This window comes from Pseudorca crassidens, chromosome 19 (assembly GCF_039906515.1).
Source record: "Pseudorca crassidens isolate mPseCra1 chromosome 19, mPseCra1.hap1, whole genome shotgun sequence".
NCBI classification, from domain to species: Eukaryota; Metazoa; Chordata; class Mammalia; order Artiodactyla; family Delphinidae; genus Pseudorca; species Pseudorca crassidens.
In genome coordinates, this window is record NC_090314.1 from 45,349,636 (window position 1) to 45,371,070 (window position 21,435).

Genomic DNA, 21,435 nt, shown 5'->3' on the forward strand with positions numbered 1-21,435 from the left:
GCACCATTCAACATCAGTCTCTTAAAAGATTGTTCTCATACAAGATTTATTCCCCAGCACTCCTCCCTCCCTCATCCCCATCCCAATTCACAGTGGAGGACTAAGGAGATTCAGAGCAGGATCCGCAGGTACAAGAAACACCTTCCAAAGATTTTGCTCTCCTTCCTTCCCTCCCTCTTGCCAATTTCCAAGGCCTGAAGCTAAACACACTCATGCAAACACACAAAGTCCCACTCCTTTCCCACACCTGTTTTTTCCACATCAGAGCTCACTTGTAAGACATCTGGGCTCTGGGAAGAGAGAAGGTATCCAAAGTCTGTTTGAGAACACTAAAGTGGGGAGAGGCCGTTATCCTAACCTTCCACAAAGGGAAGTGACCATGAATCAGACACCTAGCTCTTCTCCCTTCTCACCGTTGACTATTTTCACTCCTTGGCCTCTACCTTGTCCATCAACCAAGAGCAAACATGTTAGCACACTCCCACCTGCAGCACGTGAAAATGGGCTCTGTCCAACATCCCTCACCCAGCTACAGGGGTGTTGGGGGAGTGGTCCCTGAGGATCAGCAAAGGGTTAATGTAGAGGGAAAGAGGACAGAAGAGTTCAGCTTGAGCTCTGATTGGGGAGGCACAGGTTTAGAACTAATGACCTTTTAAAATTTTTGTCTCACATGATTTTATTAGGGGCAGTAGAACAGATACCCTTTACTGGGGTCTCTGCTGATTATAGACACATTCTTGCTAACTGGGCTCATCCTTAAAAGAAGCCCTGCCAAACTGGGGAGGAGTTGAAAACAAAATTATTAAAGGAGCTGAACAAGGAGTAAGAATAGCTGGTGCAAGAAGAACTGGTGGCTCCTGGGATGAATGCCACTGAGCCATCTGTAAAGTGCTACTCTGACACTGCCCATGTGGGATTATTGCTTCTCCAGAGGAGGAGCAGGGGAAGGAACAGGAACATGGAAATGGGTATGGCATGGTATTGCTTTGCTCACTGCTCAGGCTGATGGGCAAATGGAGCCAGGGGTTAGCAGCACCAAAAATAACCAGGCAGCTCCAAAACATTCAGTGAGACCATGAGATATAGAGGCACTCACCCTCCCAGCCAGCTGACCCCATGGCCCAAAGTAATGTAGAAGAGGCCCACCCCCACCTCATGTTCACATTCTTAAATTTCACAAGCAATATGTTGGAGCACTGGAGGTTAGGCCTCAAGAAATGAGGATGGGCTGGGGCAGAGGGAACAGGCCTGCTCTGCAGAACCAAAGGACAAGCTTGCTTAGAAAAAGGCAAATCAAAGCATGGCTTAGCAAAAGAGGAAGATGACAGTGTAACTCTCCCAGCTGCCTGACTTGGAGCTCTCGGGAGATGATAAAGGGAGGGAGGAAGGAAGGGATCTATCACTGAGGGCTTCTGAGCACCCATACTTAGAAGCACACAGCAGCATCCCCTCAAAAGGGAACCAATACCCCTGACTACTTTGTTCCCCAGAAATACCACCATCCTGATGGAGAGAAGTGTCCCTCAGGGGAGCACATTCTCACTTCAGTGACTTGAGCTCAGAAGTCAGTGTCCAGCTGGTGGCAGAGGAGTGAGTGTCCTCTCTCATCAGGCCTCTGCGCATCTGCCAGGCTACTGAGCATACATATATAACTCGGGGGCTGGGACCTGGGTTCTTCCCTTGCCCCTTCACCTTAAGTGGAATGGGGAGCAAAAAAACCTAAACCACAATGACCTCCAAGGGGAGTCTCTGCCTCAGTGGCTCCTGGAACTGGCAGGGTCCAGCTGATTCAGCTCCGACTGGTCCAGAAGTTCAAAGTCATCCCCCTCAGCATCAGTGTCCAGGTCTGAACTGGGGGCCCGGAGGACACCTCTTGTGGCTCTCCGGGGAGGTAGGCCAGCAGGGCCTGGCTGGGAGGCCCCTGACAGGGCCAGCTGGATCATGCCCTGGGAGACCAGGCTAGCAAGGTTGCTGGTGAGGTTGGATCCTGCAGGCAGGGCGCCAAGCAAAAGCTCTGGCAGTGCAGCCTCGTCCCGGCTGGCAGGGGGGCCCTGAGGCTCCTCGGCCCCTGGTGGGGAACGGTACATCGAGCTGGGCATCCCGATGCTGGTATCGTCCTCATCATCCAGGCCAGCAGGATCCACGTTAATGGAAGGAAAGTCTGGAAGGTCTCTGGCAAAGGATTCCTCTGGATCACTGTGACCATCTAGGTCTGGGAGAACAGAGGAGTGTCTGAGACGTGGCAAATGCCCGGCCTTCCTATGCCCTAGCCCCACCAAGTCATCTCCAAGCAACCAGATGTTTCCACCCTGGATTTCTGGCACCGGTCAGCTTTCCCCCTCCACTTACAGACTGCTGTGACCTCTACTGGCCAGAGAACTCCCCCTTTCTTCCTCTGCTATGTCCCCCATAAGCCGAGAATCTGAGGCTATGAGGGACTGAGGATTTCTAGGAGAGCAGCAGTGCCACCTGGCTGGAGCCATACCCCTAAAGCTGCTCTGCCACCTGCTCCACAGCTCAGAAAACAGGAGAAGCGAGGGCAGTATCCCCGCTGCCCGGGAAGCTGAGAGGCAACAGCCAGGGCCAATATCAACTTGGGTCCAAGGTTCCTCTACCTTCAGAGCCTTCTGTTAGAGGTGTCTGGCCCCGTGAAAGATTGAACGTGCCGTTGTCTGTACAGGAGACCTCAGCATCCGAGTGCTCAGAGTCTGTGATGGCCAATTCCCTGGCAACAGTAGAATCATCCAGCTTAGGAAAAGAAAAGACCAACACGCCTGAAGAGATGGTGCCATTAGAAACGTGCGCAATTCCCTAGTTACAGCTTCACCAGTGAGCTGGCCCTAAAGGCTACCTTAAGGCCAACAGTGTAACCAGGCATGCATGGGGACTTGAGTCAAAATCTTGACCCCTTTTAGGCTGCTCCCCCAGGGAAAACACCCTTTTTCTTCAGTCTTGAGCACAGGAAGGAAAGCAGTCTTGGGTGTCAACCAGCCACTTACTCTTAAGCAAATAATTGATCCAGAGAATACTTTTCACAAGTGCCAGGAGGATGCACACATTGCCTGACCTAAGGCAAGCCGGGCTGTTTAAAAAATGATCACACCAGTTGCAGAAGTTCTGCCATGATGGCAGGGTTAAAAGGAGGCACGGAAGAGGGTGTGCTGGTCACCAGGCTCACACTGAGATTCTACATACAAAGTCCCAATATAAAACTAGCTTCTCTCCTCACTGCTCTTGGGGCAGTGAGGTCCTTGGAGAAGGGCAAGAAGCTGGGTCCCTGGAGAGCCCACAGGGAGCTTGAAAACCTGGTTACTGTCTAAACATGAGTGCCAGATGGTTAAAAAGGAGCTAAAAAAAACCTGGCCAGCGACGCAGCTCCCACACCCAAGATACCTGAGGACAGAAGGCAGCAAGTTCCTCTTCACTGTCACTGTGGTTGTCCCCAGCGCGTTCTGCGTGTAGACCTCTGCGGCGCACTGTGTGGAAAGAGCAAAAACGCCTTGACGCCTTCCCTTGAGGGGAAACCCCTGTCCCCTTTGGCTTTCAAAGGCATAAAATCAGAACACGAGAATGAACCCCCTAAGCCTACATAACAACGCCTGAGGGAGGAGCTGCTGAGCCTAAGTGGCAAGGTAAGCTGATAACACAGGAGAAAGATCTCTCTTCCAACATCCCTCCCTTTTTGTTCTGGTCAGATGATCAACTACCAGGCTTGTCAACAACTCTCAGGATCAGCTAGGGACAGACCAGATGTCAATGTGTAAAGCGGACACTGTCACAGAGAGGGCAAAGGGAGATGCCCCACCTGGGCTGAATCAGCCTTTTGAGGACTGGTACTATTCAACTGGCTGCGTTAGGGGGAGCTGGGCCTTGGTGCCCATGTGCAGGGCTCTTAGAGGGCCAGGGTTTAATGAAAACCCAACCTGACCATACCACAGAAGAGAGGAAAAAGTTCGCACGACTGTCACTCGTGTGTTGGAAGATCCTGGGCTAGTACACTTCTGGCTTCTGAAGCCAGTTTTAAATTACTTTTGGAAGGCAGCTTTCAGTACTGAATGGAGGCCGAGCTTAGGAGTTTGAAAGACCTGCTCTGCCATTTACTAACCGTGAGCTTCAGTTTCCTCAACCAGAAACTCAACCAGAAAAAGATAATACCACCCTCTTCTCAAGGTTGTTATAAACGTTAAATAAGACAACGTATGCAGAGCAGCCAGCACATGGGACGTGCTTCATAAAAAGAAGCTAACACTGGGAATATCTTCACTGTCTGTCTTTTAGTTGACTTGGGAGAACTTTTCTCGTTATTTGTTTAAAATGGGAGCGTCTAGAATTCCAAACGGGAAAAACTAGTAAGCCTGCACAGATTTCCCTGGAATAGAAGGTCACTTTTACCACCAACCCCCTACACACCAACCACATCCCACTTCTCCGTGTTCAAGGACCTATTATGTCAGACCTACGGGCTTCTCCTTCTCCTCCCCAAATTGTCCAAGTGGAAGGAAGCTTCCCCTTGACACTTACATTGTCTCTCTCTCTGCTTGGACATCATGTAGCCACGGACACTGAAGTCCAGCCGCTGCAGAGCTGGCTTCAGTCGTACGTACACTCGATCCCACAGTCGGTGGTACACAGCAAGGGGCCACATCATGACAGTGACAACTGAGAGGAGTGGGAAAGAGTGGCAAAATGGAGAAAGGGCTGCATGAAACAGTCCTGACTGTCCCTCTGCTATCGTGTCCTTAGGGCTTGGACACAACAAATTCTAATTCTGCTGGTCATCTTCACAGATGTGAAGGTTCCGGAGGGCAAAGACTTCTGCAGTCACCTACAGGGCTGTGCATAGCGGAGTACATGCTGACACATCGAGGGCAGGACCAGGCAGTGCTGTCACTTGCATATGGGTGTTGCTGAGCCATAAATAAGGCCAAATGGTAACAATGCCTCAGCAAATACACAACAAATCATGTGAGCTTCGGATATATAATGGCCAGGGCCATCACTGCTCAGTTCTTCCAGTCTCAAGCAGACAGAGTTCATGCCAATATGAAGCAACTAAATTTACAGAACTGTGCTCCAGGGGGAAAAAAAGTGCTCCAGGGTAAACAGAAGCTAGTAGAGGATCCCCTAAGTGTTATGTTCTACTGTTATACAATACACTGACTCTAAAAATTCCCTCCTGAAATAGGGACAGACAGTCCTTTATAGCTGGTAACACAATATATGTTAGTGGACCCTCATCAGTTTCTAAAGCTGACTTGGTAAGAAAAGGACTTTATATGTGGGGAGCCTGATACAGGTAAGAAGAAAGATATTTTCATGACACTAAACAGGACATGAAAATATAAAAAGGTCATTTCCTGGAGAACCAGAATATAAAAGTCCTCTCCCTAAACCCAGAGTTAGCTATGGCTGGAAAAGCTATGAGGAGGGTAAGCTTGTGGGGGAGGTATATACCATACTTACGAATTAAGTAGGAGAGCAGGAGCCCAGGGATGTAGCGGCCCAAGACAGCCAAAAAGGTCAGTATCCCACAGCTCAGCAAGCAGAACTGGGGGCGTCAGGAAACAGTATTAAGCTTCTGCTATACGGCAGGGGACTGGGTTGGGCATGGGGGGCAGCTAAGATGGAGATGTGATAGAAATGATTCTTTATGACCTCTGAGTAAAGCATGGACATGTCAGAATGACATGTACCTAGCTACTGTTGCATCCAGTGGTGATTCTGTTTGGGAGGAAAGGGAGGATGTCCACTTCTATTCAAACTCTTCTCACATGGCTAACCCCACAGGGCCGCACCTTTCATGCTGGCAAACTGGTTTGAATAGGACTCAGCCAAAAGTTCTCTCTGAAAACAAGTGTTGGTGGTGGGCTTTTTAAGTCAAAGTAAAATAAAATAAAAAACTCAACCACCTACCACATGTTTAACGACACAGAATGCACACAAGCAAGCTTTCTTTCCCGTCTTGGGGCAGGAAGATGGCCTAATCTAAGTAGCAAGCACCCAAAGAAGGAATCGTCAAGCTCTTGCCTTAGTCTTAGTCAGAAGCCCCTTCCGACAACTTCCCTTGTCTATACAAACACCATGGTCTTTCCTTTCTTGAAGGAGGGTAGGTAGTAAAAGGGCTGTTTCAGTTTAGCATGAACTGAACTGAGAGCCAGAAATGAGAGTGAAAAAGGGAAGAGTCTTACCTTGCCTGGGTTTTGCTTTTTGAAAAGCAAAAGGTTCCTTATGAAAATGGTCCCACTAACCCAGACTTCAGCTACGTGGTAGCAGAGCTCGGGCACGCTGAGCAACCGAGGGTGCACAAAGCCCCAGCTATGGGAGAGAGAAGGGGGAGCTGTGAAAGGAGGGTGTTGAAGGTTCCCCCCGCATCTCACTGTGAAGGCAGCCAATCCTTCTGGTTTAAATAGGGTCTGGGAAGTGGCTAGTCCTAGTTGCTCTGGAGGTGAAGCATGACTTTCTTCTTGGCTCACCAGGTTGAAACTGGAATTTAAGGACTAGGAGGGCAGACTTGTTCTGACAACTCCACCCTATGAGCAAGCAGCCCAATCCACGTGTGTAAACCTGCCATCAGCTCCAAGGCCCTTTGTGCTTAAAAACATCTTTCCTGGGCTCAGACCATTGCAATTCACTGTGATTGCAACGCAGGGAAAAAAGTAGAGCACAGTCTGATACCACTGCTGCAGAGGCGAGAGGCAAAGGATGTGCCCCTGAGAGAGAAAACAAAGCAAAACCAAAATAAACCATGGCAAAGAAAATTCTTTGGGTCAAATATATGAGATGAATGAATTGAGAAATGAAAGCAGGAGCTGTAAGCCACAAGGGGAATCTTTGGCTTGCTGATGCCAGGAACCACTGTGTTTTCTGACCAGGAACTTGAAACAGACAGAGGTTACAGAAAACACTAAATGACCTGGTATAAAAGCCAGGAGACAAATGAAGTAAGTTGCCTCTAAGTTTTCATACTAGAGCTGAATAATGCAGCCAATTCCTTGGTTATGTCAGGTTATGGGGCACTGTAATGCTTCTTTCTCAGAAACATCTTTTATAAATATCAGAGGACACTAGCCATCTTAACATATTCCTTCCTGAACTTGAGGATTTGTTAAAATGATTATTTGCAACAGACTAGGTTCTCAGCTTATACTTTGTATCTAGAACATGGAGTTAACAACCTATAACCAGAATATTACAACAAGAGAATCAATCAGAGCAACAAAAAGGGATTTAATTAGTGTTCCATACCTCTCATTGTCTAATGCGTCGGGTCTTGGCACTACAATATTAAAACAAACACCAGCATTAGTTGGTAAGGAAAACTTAAACATGAAAATGTTAGGCTGTTGGTCTGATAGCTCAAGTTTTAATGGGTTTGGGGAAAAGGAAACAGTAATAGACAACAAAAAGGAGACACCATGTTATACTGCCAGAGTTAGGGAGCTGCAGACAAGGGAATGATGGCTGATGCCTGCTCTTTTCTCTGGTGGGATGGGGTGGGGATCCAAATGGAGCATTAGGGCCCCTTCTAATTACTACAGTTGAGAGCCAAGGCGCACATAAAAAAAGGTCCATCCCACCCCTCAAGTGTGTCTGGGTTGCGCGTACGCATCAGTGTGTGCCAGGTTACGAAGGCATTATATGACTACTTCAACTCTAGAAATCTGCCTATTCTCTTTAAAAAGAGACCCATTAACTACAATCAATGATGTAAAGTCTTTTGACATTCACTAGCCATGAGACAGGTGGGCGAACTACCTGATTCCTTGAAGTCTCTCCAAAATAGGATGGGAATGTATTTAAAAGCTGTATACTCTGGTTTGAATATTCTGCCAACACTTCAAAATTACCATGTCCGACCTACATCAATTTTCCTCTCTCTCACTCCCCACCCAAACCAACTGCCCTGCCTGACGTTGCCTACATCTAACTGTAATGCCACTGCTACTCTCCTAGCTTTGAAATCCCAAAGCTGCTGTTATCCCTTACTCTCCTAACCTCTACTTATCAGTTTGACGTGTCTTCCGTCTTCACAGCTCTCCAAGCCATCCATCGTTTGTTTCCACTGATACCTCTCTGACTACTTCTCACACAGATACAGCCAGAGTCTCCCTTCTTCGCCCTTTTCTCTTACCATGTGGTTGGGTAAAATGCTATCAAATTAATTTTTAATATCTTCTCAGCACATAGCTCTAATAAAATAATTATCAGGGGGCTTCCCTGGTGGCGCAGTGGTTGAGAATCCGCCTGCCAATGCAGGGGACACGGGTTCGAGCCCTGGTCCGGGAGGATCCCACATGCCGCGGAGCAGCTAAGCCCGTGCGCCACAACTATTGAGCCTGCAAGCCACAACTACTGAAGCCCGTGCATCTAGAGCCCGTGCTCCACAACAAGAGAAGCCCCCGCAATGAGAAGCCCGCTCACCACAACTAGAGAAAGCCCGCGTGCAGCAACGAAGACCCAACGCAGCCATAAATAAATAATAATTAAAAAAAAAAAAAAAAAAGAATTATCAGGGACCACCCACTATCTATAGGATAAAGGTTCTAAGCCTAACTTAAAGGCCCTTATAAAATCTAATCCCAACACACTTTATTTCCTAGCACTCCCTTTAATGACCTCTCCACTCCTGTGAAAATGATCAGTTCCCTGCCCTCAGGAGATGCTTTGCAGCTTCTGGTTCCTCAGACTAATCAAGCCTCTGACCCCCATAGAAGCCCACTTATTTCTCTACCTGTCCAAATCCTTTGTTTCATTCAAGGCTTGAGCTAGGGCCAAAATACATGACAAACATACTGATCACATACTGCACTGTGACATCTCTGGTGCTGTTCTGTAACTTTTCTTATGTTTACGTACGTATCATCTTGGATAAAAGGAACCATATCTTAGAGGACTTTATCTAAGTCATAATACCTAACTTAGTGCTTTGCAAATAAACAATTTAAAAGAAATTCCAGAGGCAAATTGATACTGTCTTGGTAATGATGTAGTACCCAGTGAGGAGAATTATTTTTTAACAACTTGAGGACTATTTATTCCTCAGGCCAGTTATGAGGGCAAGAATATCTCAGGTGGCGGATACAGATTTCCTAAGCTTAATAAACAATGAGAAGGACAGAACTCAGCTCTAAGGAACTACAGATGGGGCACTAGCCCTTCAAACGTCTCCTAAGGCAAATAATTCAGACTTCAAGAGATATTCCCAGCTCCACATACTCTCCCCAAACCCCCTAAAACTAAAGGTAAAAATGACAGAAAAGCCATTTCAGGTTCAGATTGTTCTAAATGCTACCAGACTTACCTTTTATTTCAGGCCAGATTTTGCTCTTCCATTGATCTATACACACAATGATCATTGAGCTGAATGCAAGTAAAAACACAAGACGAAGGGATGTCAGGGCAAAGAACCTAAAGAGAAGGAAGAACAGAAGATCATTATCCAATTAAGCTAATTTCAGAAAAGACCATATGTGCACCACTGGTCCTGTGGTAAACAGACTTAAGTGTTTGGGAAAAATCACTTAAACTTTCTGGACTTCAGCTATTTTACCTATGGTGCAGAGATAATAATTTGCTTCTGTAAAGGCAGAGGACTAAACCAAATAACCTCTTAAAGCCCATTTCAACTTTCAAGCCTGTGATTCTATTAATATCAAGGAGAAATTCATTCTTTGTTTTTGTTTTTGCCACACAGCACGGCTTGTGGGATCTTAGTTCCCTGACCAGGGATTGAACCTGGGCCCTCATCAGGGAAAAATGCAGAATCCTAACCACTGGACTGCCAGGGAATTCCCGAAATTCATTCTTGTACTGACCAAGTTGTTTTGATGAAAGCAAACATCGTTCTACCAAATTAGACCCTGGTTCAGGGCAACAAACTGACAGACATGCACTAAAGAGCACCTAATTCAATTAGATATCCTTTTACAGAGGAAGGAACTAAGGCTCAAAAAAGTAAAACGAGTTGGTCAAGGTCACACAGAAAGTGAGCACTGAAGCTACATCTAAAAGCCAGTTCTCCAGAATTAACACCAACCCTTCTCAAACTCTTCCCAAAAAATTGAAAAAGAGAGAACACTTCTTGATTCATTTAATGAGGGCAACATTACTGTGGTACCAAAGCCAGACAAAAACACTACAAGAAAACTAAAGTATATTGATACCTATGAATATAGATGCAAAAATCCTCAATAAAATATTCAAAACGCATTCGGCAGCATATTAAAAGGACTATACACCATGACCAATTCCTGGGATTTACTCCAGGAATGCACGGGTGGTTCAACATACAAAAACTCAACAGTTGTAATGTATCACATTAAGAGAATAAAGGAAGAGCTAGTTCTTATTAGAAGGCATCAACCATAAAGAGATATTTACAAAAAATCTGGGAAATCTGAACACTGACAGTACATCTGAAGATATTAAGCAATTATTGTAATTTTGGGGCTATGATGTTATGGAAGTTATGCTTTTAAAGAGTCCTTATCTTTTAGAAATACATACTAAAATATTTATGAATGAGATGATATCTGGGATTTGTGTCAAAACAATAGTTTGGCAAGGGAAAGGGTATGAAAGAAGAGGAAACAAGATTGACTACGAGTTGGTAATTGCTGAAGCTGGATGATGAGTACTTCAGATTATTTATGCTATTCTCTCTACCTCTATATAATTAAAATCTTTCACAATAAAAATTTTTTTTCAAAAAAAGCTAGTTCTTATGAGTCTTTCTATGATCCAACTCTAAAGCCTTTAGGGCAATGCCCTGTACAGTGTCTGTAGTCCAGTGACGTTACCAGACTGTGAGGAAATAAGTATAAAAATTGAAAGTAAGAATTTAGCAATTTGACCAAGTAATTTTGAATCTAAGGGTATATTTGGGCTTGTATTTTGTATGCATTTTAAACATATCTAGTAACTCATTTATACTGTATTTTACAAAAGTATTGCTCAGAAATAGACTGGGGAAAACGACAACACTAGTCCTTCACTGCAGATCGTTTGAGAAACAGTGTTCTAAGATCTTGAAGGAAGCCAAATGCATCACAACAGGCGGTTCAGCAGGCATGGCTCTTAGACTGACTTGAGTTTGTTTCTCTGAACAGCCACTCTGAGTTGATGACCTTGAATAAATTAGCTTTACCTCTTTAAGCCTCAGTTTCCTCATCTATATGTGATGTTAACAATAACAAATCAGGAGACTTTCCTGGTGGTCCAGTGGTAAAGAATCCACCTTCCAATGCAGGTGACACAGGTTTGATCCCTGGTCGGGGAACTAAGATCCCACTTGCCGCGGGGGCGACTAAGCCTGAGCGCCACAACTACTAACCTCGCGCGCCTCAACTAGAGAGAGAAAAACGCACACGCCACAACTACAGAGAAACCCACACACTGCAATGAAAGACCCCTCATGCCTCAATGAAGATCCCACATGCCGCAGCTAAGACCCAATGCAGACAAATATTTTTTTAAAAAATAACAAATCATGCAAGATTATTTGTAGGTATTAGAAACAACATACTTAATCACTTATAGAAATATCATAGCTGGGCTTCCCTGGTGGCACAGAGGTTAAGAATCCGCCTGCCAATGCAGGGGACACGGGTTCGAGCCCTGGCCTGGGAAGATCCCACATGCTGCGGAGGAACTAAGCGTGCGCCACCACTACTGAGCCCACGTGCCACAACTACTGAAGCCTGCGCGCCTAGAGCCCATGCTCCGCAACAAGAGAAGCCACGAGAATGAGAAGCCTGCACACCACAAAGAAGAGTAGCCCCCACTCACCGCAACTAAAGAAAGCCCAGGCACAGCAACGAAGACCCAACACAGCCATAAATAAATAAATAAATAAATTTATTTTAAAAAAGGAAAGGAACAGAGAGCTAGAAAAGCAGCAAGAAAACAACTAACAAAATAAAAAAAAAGTATCATAGTTGATCTTGCTAAAAAGACAAGAAAATACAAGGCACCTAATATACGCCTAATATATGTCCTATTCAGTTTTACAATGTAGAAGTGTCGTTAGCTATCATCACAGCAACTGATCAAACAAGAGTAAGGATGACCAAGAGTTGGTTATAAATGACCTCTTCTCTCCTCAACACATGACCTAATGACATATTCACAGAACACCATACTAAGAGTATAATCCTTACATTAAAAAAAAAAGCTTTATCTGGATCTATGAATACGTATATGCAAGCAGGAATTGTCAGAGGAACTTTAATTTTGGTCTCTAGACGTTTCTGCACTGTTTTCAATAAACATGAATCTATGTCACATAATTTTTTAAACTATACAAAGAATGAGGGATGGAAGAAACCAAGAACTTAGAAATCCAGTCATCAATGACAACCCTATTCCAATATTTCCACTCCATCACTTGAAGGATACTGTAATTACATATGAGATTACAGAATGAAAGTAGTTTAATAGATTTAAGCCTCTAGAGCTGCCCCAGGCCATTAATCTTCTCTCCAAAGCCAGTTCATCATCCCAACAAACAAGGAAATTTAACAAGGCCAAGGAGAAGGGCTCGAGGGCATCCTGCTCCCCAGTGCTGCTGCTTCCATGTCCCAGCAGCAGGATGTGGCACGACTGTTCTCTCTGGAGTACTTGAAAGGGCTCTCTGGGGAGGCAATCCAGGCTGTCTGCAATCTCTGCTTCCCAAATCATGATTATTAACACAAATATAAATTGGGGTAGGGAAAGGATACTAAGCTCTCCTAAGAAAGGTCAGTTTTCCAAAGATGATGGCAATAAAAATACGGTTTCTCCAAGAGCTGGACTATTTTAGTAACCTGTTAGAGCCCCCACCTATGCTTCAACTCAGTTCAAACATTTATTAATTGCCTATTATATGCTGAGGCCTTGTGGTAAGTAGGCCAATTACAGAAAAGAGTAAAACATGGACCATACCCTCAAGTGTATTTATGTCAGTACGTGTTTGTAATATAGCATGACAAGTTAACGATAACAAAGAGGACATCTAAGCTGGGATTTGAAAGATTAATGGTAAGACAACAGGGCAAAAGGATGCGGGGAAAGAGAGGACATTCAGTTAGGGAGAAGAGCCAGCTGGAATGACGTATTTAGGGAACTACAAGTAGTATGATAGAACTGGAACTTAAAGAACAGAGGGAGGGGATGAGTATGGGGAGAGAGGCAGAAGTCAGATCACGAAGGGCCTTTCATGACAAAGCGTACTGGATTTTATCCTGCAGATAAAGTTGAATCAGCAAAGAGTTTTACAAAGGGTATATTTTCTGGATCATGAAGGCTGAAACTGTGCGCATCTTCTTGAACCAGATTAATCCTGGTCCATAATTCAATTTTAGAGCCAGATATAAGATAACCTTTCCTTGAACAAGCCAATGCAGAAACTTAAGAGGAAGAAGAGTTTTTCTGTGTGGTGCAAAATAACAATTCTTGGAAAAATAGCTTCTTCCATATAGATAAAATCTTAACTAATGGAAAGACCACCTCAAACCACTAGAGTTACCTCTCCAAGGTAACCAGACAATTAATATCAAATATTATTAATTCCCTTAGGGGGTCTATCAAATATAAAAGAATATGGATAAGTGTGTGCTCCTTTCCTTCAGCCCTCAATACTAAATTCTTAAACAAAAAGGAAATGTCAATCTCAGGCACATGTGTTTGGGATATACTAAAGTCACACTACACTTTTATTTTATGGAGGTAACTTGGAAGCCAGCCTACCTGTAAAAAAACCTCTGCAACTATGCACAGGGACAAGACAAAATTGAAGATAAAGTACTTGTGAGATTGGTATAGGTAAGGAATGAAGAAAAATAAGGGAGGATTCCTCTGGATTAGTTTAGTCCTGCAACGTCTATTCACGCAGGCCAAAAAATTCACATGCAGATATGTGTACAAGTTTGATAAGACAACATGCAAAACATTTTTCAGCAACTATAATCAGCATGAGAACTTTCCAATTTAGCAAAGATAACTACAAATGCAGTCAACTCTGGATATTCACATGTGAATTATTTAATTTGGTTACTGCCCATAGCCCATTACTCCTTCTACCCAGTGTAGGCTCACAATAGACTTTTCCTTAATGATATTTATTTTTTCATATTTCTAAAGGCAAGCATGTTTACAGGAGAAATTTTAGAAAATATAATTACTAATTAAGGAAGAAAATAAAAATAATTAGTACACTATCACCCGTATGAAACAGTCTTGCCAATAAAAAAAAAAATTTTTTTTTTGAAACTAAACCTGATCAAGACTCTAGATTTAGCTACCAATTTACAGGAAATACACAGAGGAGCACAGGGGAGCATGTTACGCCACAGGGATGCAATCAGCAAAATTCAATCTGTAGGACACTTTACAGGACAAACTGGTTTCTTCAACAGATAAATTGCAGAGGAAAAAAGACTGAAAGGGAAGCAACAGAGTAAAAGAGATGCTAAAAACAGAACAATCGGTCACAATGTGTGGACTGCATTTGGATGCTAACCCCAAAGAACTGTTGAAAAAACAAAGTGACATTTATGAGAAAATTTGAACACTGACTGGAGCCATTAATTTTTTACATGTGATAATGGTAGTGATTTTTAAAAAAATCTTTATTTTTCAGGGTCACATACTGAAACACTTAAGAGATTAAATGACATGACGTCTAGGATTTCCCTCAAAACAAGAAAGGAAGCGGAAAAGAACTGGGGTATGGAAGACACAAAATTGGCCATGAAATGAAAAATTTTAAAGCTGGGTACAGTTGTAATACATACTATTATTCTGACTGCTTATATATATGTTTTTAATTTTCCATAGTAAAAAGTTTAAAAAATAACCTATTATCTACACACATACCCTAAAATGGCAACAGAGGTTCTTCATTTAAAAAAATATTCAAATATAAAAACTCCATGGAAGTATATAGAATATCTGGTTTAAAAACCTCCTCCTTCATTTAAAAATACATAGGCATGTTTTCCTTCATCACCAGAAAAGCACCACAACTTGAAAATGATTACATCATACACAGATACAATTAGGTGTTTTTTTTTTTTTTTGGCTGCACTGGGTCTTCCTTGATGCACGCGGGGCTTTCTCTAGTTGCGGTGAGCAGGGGCTACTCTTTGTTGCGGTACGTGGGCTTCTCATTGCAGTGGCTTCTCTTGTGGAGCACGGGCTCTAGGCACACAGGCTTCAGTAGTTGTGGCTCGTGGGCTCTAGAGCGCAGGCTCAGTAGTTGTGGCGCACAGGCTTAGGTGCTCCGCGGCATGTTGGATCTTCCCAGACCAGGGCTCAAACCCCTGTCTCCTACATTGGCAGGAGGATTCTTAACCACTGCGCCACCAGGGAAGCCCCTACAATTAGTTTTCTAAACCCTTCCCTAATTGAACTGAGATGTTTCCAATTTTTGATGTAATAAAGCTGAACTAATATCACTGAGCATAAATCTTTGACCTTATTTATGATTAGCCACTTTAAATAGAAGTACCAGGTCAAAAAGCATTAACTTTTTTTTTGTAACAGTATTATTGAGATACAGTTTGCATACCATAAAATGTATCCTTTCAAACTAATTCAATGTTTTTTAGTATATTCAGAGTTGTGTGACTATCACCATTATCTAATTTAGAACATTCTGATCACCCCAAAAAGAAACCCATGCCCATTAGCAATCACTCCCCATTTCTCCCAGCCCCTGAAAAGGTAATAACTTTTTAAGTATCTTAATACATGTTGCTAAATTACTTTCCAGAAAGTCTGTTGAATTTATGTTCCTATCAACCATAAACCAGTTTTTCCATATTGTGCCCGGAATTAAATACTATCATTTTTAAAAACCTAATAGGCAGAAATTAGTAACTCACTGCCACTTATATTAGAATTTTTATTACTAATATGTAAAAATTTATATATCTATTGATTTATTATTATTTGGGTTTTTTTGTCTTTTTATAAACTGTCCATCCCCTTTATTATGGGCTAAAATCCAATTAATTATCAGTCTAAATAGAGTACTCCTTGGAAAAACAATCTGGTGTCCAGAAAAATCATGAGAAATTTCAAAAATAAACAATTTTTCTGAGGTCAGATATACCATGGATCCTCATCATTAGTACAGATAAATTAAAGTTTGTTATAATCATAAACAAAAGAAAGATCCCAAGTCTATTTTCAATCAAAGAAGATACTATTTCTGGGTTCCTTTGTCATTATGGAGTAAGCTTCTCTCAGTGGCACTTCGAACAAAGCATCCCATCCTATAGGGACAGAAAGCCCACTATTGTACAGCACTTGTGGCTGTCTGCTTAATGAGCCAGTCACTGGTAAATCAGAATGAAACAAAACTAACCCAACCAATATCATGTAGAGATAGTTGTTCCTTGCACAAAACCAGAAATGAAACCAGCTAGCTGCAAATGACCTACCTTATGTTAATGGACAGAAAACACCCAACCTATAAAAAAATAAATAAAATAAAATTCAAAAAAAAAAAAAAAAAAGAAAGCACCCAACCTTATAATCAGAAGAGACAAAAACTGATGGCAAAAGAGAGGCAAAAAAAAAAAAGTAAGCCAAGGCATCTCTGGGAGTCTTCCTTGCTATCAAAAGCAACAAGAACCCTCCAAAACTATCATCAGAAACATTTGCTCAATAGATTTCATCTGAAATTTGACGTGTAGATTTTTTTTTTCACAGAACAAATGTTTCTACTTAAATAGGCCCTCCCTTCCATCTCCTATCTCTATTACTTTTTACTCAAATTCTAACTTTTAAAAAATATTTATTTATTTATTTGGCTGCGTCCGGTCTTAGTTGCGGCACACAGGATCTTTAGTTGCTGCATGTGGGATCTTTTAGTTGCAGCATGCGGGCTCTTAGCTGCGGCATGTGGGATGTAGTTCGCTGACCAGGGATCAAATCCCGGCCCCCTGCATTGGGAGCACTGAGTCTTAACCACTGGACCACCAGGGAAGTCCCTCAAATTCTAACCTTTTAGATCAGCATTGTGGTATACCTTTAATCACTTCTCCGGTCATTTTTTGGGGGGGGGGGATGGGGGGGATTGGTTAACTCAGACTAGTGACTGTAAAAGCAGATCCCAACAGAGATCTTAACAAAAATACAGCTTGTGGATTGCTCTAAATCAATATTCCTAATTTGAAGACCATCTAGAATCACAGACTGCTAAAAACTGAAAAGGAGCTCAGCAGTCATCTAGCCCTCCTTGAACCATATGTACTTCATAGGAGGCGGTGCGAGGGCTTAGAGTTCACACAAGTTTCCAGGGCTCCTTTGTCCTCCCCTTATCTTATGAGTCAAACTAAAAAGTTACTGAAACTCTTCTTTTCTGATCCTGTCACGACAGACTCTTGCTGACTCATATTCTTCCCCCAAATCATTCATTTACAGGTGGTGCTGAGGCTAATGAAAATATAGGCTATTGATAAGGAAGGCCTGACATTTCTGTTATTACACTAGAGAAAATAACATAAGTGACCAGAAGCAATATAGGCTGGAAGATCTCTAATATGATCACTATAATTTTTCTGGAACCTGAAAATAAGAGTGAAAGCCTTGAAATACTATAGGAGCAAGGCATCTACATCTATCCCTATCTTTTATGTTGTTTTTTATTAATATGTAAGAGGGCACATTCACAGGTATGGAAAAACCTCAAATGAGAAGACAGAACACTGAAAGTTAAGAGCTACCTGCCTGAATTCTGATGATTTGTTTGTATTCCTATCCAGTCTTCTAATACCTCAAAATGTATAAAACACCTCAGGTAATGACATATCATTATTCAAAACAAATAATGAAAGAAAAGTAAAATGTTTCAGATTCGATTTTTCTCTGACCTGAGCTAATGGATCCACCTGTGTTTCTTAAATTGCTTTTTAAATAAAGTGAGAACAAAGCAGTTACTCTTCAACATTCCTAAGCAAAATGTCAACACCCACATTCAATTTGATGCTACTGGAATGTGAAGTCTAACTTTTATTTTGAACCTCACACTACCTTCCAAGGAAGCTCATTTCCTAAAACAAACAATCCTGTGAATTCCAATGCTAAAACTACCCTAGCCTCTGGGGTCAGTCATTTTGCAGGTATGAGTCCTCTCCAAAAATGGCATACCCAATTGCTCTTTCATTCTCAAGAGTCACACCCTCATTTTGCTACGTCTGTCCCTCAGCTACTTAGAGCCTGATGGGAACGTAACAGGAGTAACTGCATTCTGGACACACAACAGGCAAGCTACCAGGAAATGCCAGAGATAAAGACCAATCACGCTGATGCTTTAAGAGACTCAGAGTAGGTAAAGGGGATCTGAGTGAGATTCTAAACACAGCATATTAGTAAACTTAAGTATATACTATTGGGAGCCAGTAAATTAAAGATAACTAACATTTAAAGATGTGTCTCAGTCAGAGCGGCTCCTTATGTGCAGACCTCAACCCCACATTCTACTTTGAAAATCTCTCTCAGGCAAGGGGGATGTGGAAAGCCCTCTCCTCAAAAATAACAACATACATGCTACTGATCTATTTGCATTAATAAACCCTTGGTTTCTCAGGATTCATTTAAATCCTGATAAAGTTTTTATATATCAGTCACACTCTGACACAAACTGGTTTATGATCAACTTTTTTCCTAGGAGTACAAACCCAATGTAGGAAATGAAGTTCTGACTAAATGGTCTGCGGTTAGAGGTTGGGACAGGGAGGTGACAGGAAAAGAAGAAAAGGTCATTTTGGAAACTGCTCCAGAATGAGGTGCTACAGTTAAGGTTTTTGACAGACAGCCAAGGAGAGAAGTAGATACCTGGGGATCAAGGAAGAAACACTATCAAAAATAAATGAAGGGGCTTCCCTGGTGGCGCAGTGGTTGAGAGTCCGCCTGCCGATGCAGGGGACACGGGTTCGTGCTCCGGTCCGGGAGGATCCCACATGCCATGGAGCGGCTGGGCCCGTGAGCCATGGCCGCTGAGCCTGCGCGTCCGCAGCCTGCGCGTCCGGAGCCTGTGCTCCGTAACGGGAGAGGCCACAACAGTGACAGGCCCGCGTACCGCAAAAGAATAAATATATAAATAAATAAATGAAGAGGGGCAGGGGACACGGGTTCGAGCCCTGGTCCGGGAAGATACCACATGCCACGGAGCAACTAAGCCCGTGCGCCACAACTACTGAGCCTGCACTCTAGAGCCCACGAGCCACAACTACTGAAGCCTGTGCGCCTAGAGCCCATGCTCTGCAACAAGAGAAGCCACCGCAATGAGAAGCCCGCACACCGCAATGAAGAGTAGCCCCCGCTCGCCGCAACTAGAGAAGGCCTGCATGCAGCAACAAAGACCCAACGCAGCCATAAATAAATAAATAAATTTATTTTTAAAAATAACAAAATAAATAAATGGGGCTTCCCTGGTGGCGCAGTGGTTAAGAATCCGCCTGCCAATGCAGGGGACACGGGTTCGAGCCCTGGTCCGGGAAGATCCCACATGCCGTGAAGCACCTAAGCCCGTGCGCCACAACTACTGAGCCTGCGCTCTAGAGCCTACGAGCCACAACTACTGAAGCCTGTGCGCCTAGAGCCCATGCCCTGCAACAAGAGAAGCCACCGCAATGAGAAGCCCGCACACCGCAATGAAGAGTAGCCCCCGCTCGCCACAACTAGAGAACACCCACACCCAGCAACGAAGACAAATAGCAGCCAAAAATAAATAAATAAATTAAGAAAAAAAAGAATCCTCTTTAAAAAAGTCGTGAGGGACACAAAATAATTTAAAAATAAATGAATGAATGAATGAAGAATGCTGTAGGAGAAGTTTATCATCAAGTTTGCTCAAGACTCTAGAAGCAACAACTGCTGTGACACCTCTAACCTGAGTCTCCTTCAAACTGTGAGAGGATTAATGTAATAAGCACCAGTGTGTCTCCCTGTCAATGAACTTGGAATTATTCATTTTGCTCCAGCTCACTGAAAGTCTTCTTTCAGACAAAGGATAATAAATGTTTTGGTTTTAAAACCAAGAATTTCAAGAGGAAATGTATTTTTAGCAAAAACAATTTTGTTTTGGAAACACACACTTTGTTCTGTTTCAGACTTATCCAGAACAGCTTTATTTCACTCAGCTGTAGAAGCCACCCTACACTTCAGTTCCCTTGGAATCTGATCAATAATACTTCCCTAGTTATTAATAAATCCAAACTCTGCTTGGCACATCTTATGAAGACCTAAGTCCACTTTAGGTGATGACAACTCAGAAGCAGCAGTTCCATTTTCACAGAGCATGACACAGACAGATTCTTAAAGCATACTTGTAGCCCCACTTTTCCAGCTCAGGAAAATACACACACTATTAGACACCCTCAATTTCCCTGGCTATAAACCGTGGCTAAGGATGCCTCTCTAATTCCCTGGAACAGGGAAGACTTGCCGTCATACGTGACTTTGAAACGGGTGAAATCTCACAATCACTATTTCATAACTGTTCTTTAAAAGCTTACAATTTTCTTTCAAGTTGCAACTATGGAGGCTCTCACGGACGCTCAGACTTCGCAAACTTCCCGAGTGGGCGAAGGGATATCTATCTAACATGCTAATTCAGATCGCTCAAGTTTGTTTCCTTATCACACCTATGTATACCTTTTCAAGAGCTCACGCCTCACGCATCTACCCCAATAATAATTACTAAAATCCCTGGAGACAGTCTTCAAACCACTGTTGAGCAGACAAGAGAAGGGAGGTGATGGCCTTAACGGGACACAGCTTCCCCTGGCTAAAATGAGGCGCCCTCGCTCACTGCGAGCGGCTCAAGATGTTACTAGAAGCTCCTGCCAGATGTGCGGGGCGAGGGTGCGGGAGCAGATAAAGCACGGGAAACAACTGGAAGGCCCTGGGGAGAACTGCGGTGCTAAAGCCGCAGGCGGGAAGCAGTGGAAGGTGAGGCAAAATTAGGCAGGTACAGGAAGGAGCCAATGCAGCGAAGAAAATAAGGGGGGGCGAGAGATAGAGCCTTAGAGAAACCTGACGAATTCGCGCCTCGGAGGGTTTCCGAGGATCCAGTTCTCTCACCAGAAAGCCGCGTTCAGCCCCAGGCACCACAGGGCGCTCCTGGCTGGCCGCTCCCACACCAGGGCTGCCTGCACCCGGCTCAGCAGAGGCTCGTAAGGCCCCAGCACCTCCACCAGGGCCCGCTGCGCCGCCTCAACCTGCTGGTCACGCTCCCAGGAGCCTGACATACTGCGGCGGCCCCTGAAAGTCTGCCCCGAAGCTGGGCCTGGGGCCACGGCCACCCCCTCAGCCTCCGCCATCTCCCCCCGGCAGCCACAACATCCGGGGCCACGGCTCGACAGTCACAATAACACCAACTGCGCAGGTGCAAGATTCGGCGGGAAGGCCGCTTCCCTCCACAGTGCGCCTGCGCATAGGGTCTAA

At 43.7% G+C, this 21,435-nt stretch overlaps 1 protein-coding gene across 1 annotated transcript; it reads right to left on the minus strand.

The window, feature by feature from the left end:
- Positions 1–650: 650 nt before the first annotated feature.
- RETREG3 (reticulophagy regulator family member 3) lies at positions 651–21,377 on the minus strand. Its single transcript, XM_067714838.1, has 9 exons — positions 21,073–21,377; positions 9,302–9,408; positions 7,246–7,276; positions 6,189–6,315; positions 5,464–5,548; positions 4,522–4,659; positions 3,394–3,476; positions 2,616–2,748; positions 651–2,212 (listed from the first exon to the last, which is right to left on the minus strand). Exons 1-9 carry the CDS (start codon positions 21,309–21,311, stop codon positions 1,755–1,757), a joined length of 1,401 nt encoding a protein of 466 aa, XP_067570939.1. The 5' UTR covers positions 21,312–21,377; the 3' UTR covers positions 651–1,754.
- Between the last annotated feature and the right edge of the window lie 58 nt (positions 21,378–21,435).

Bases quoted from the DNA above. Each gene is read 5' to 3' on its own strand.
- RETREG3 (XM_067714838.1), bottom strand. From the start codon at position 21,311: ATGGCGGAGGCTGAGGGGGTGGCCGTGGCCCCAGGCCCAGCTTCGGGG. The intron at 4,660-5,463 runs GTAAGTATGGTA...CACTCCTCTCAG, and splicing joins CCTGCTCTCCTACTTAATTC to TTGTCACTGTCATGATGTGG. The intron at 2,213-2,615 runs GTAGAGGAACCT...CTGTTCTCCCAG, and splicing joins TCTAACAGAAGGCTCTGAAG to ACCTAGATGGTCACAGTGAT.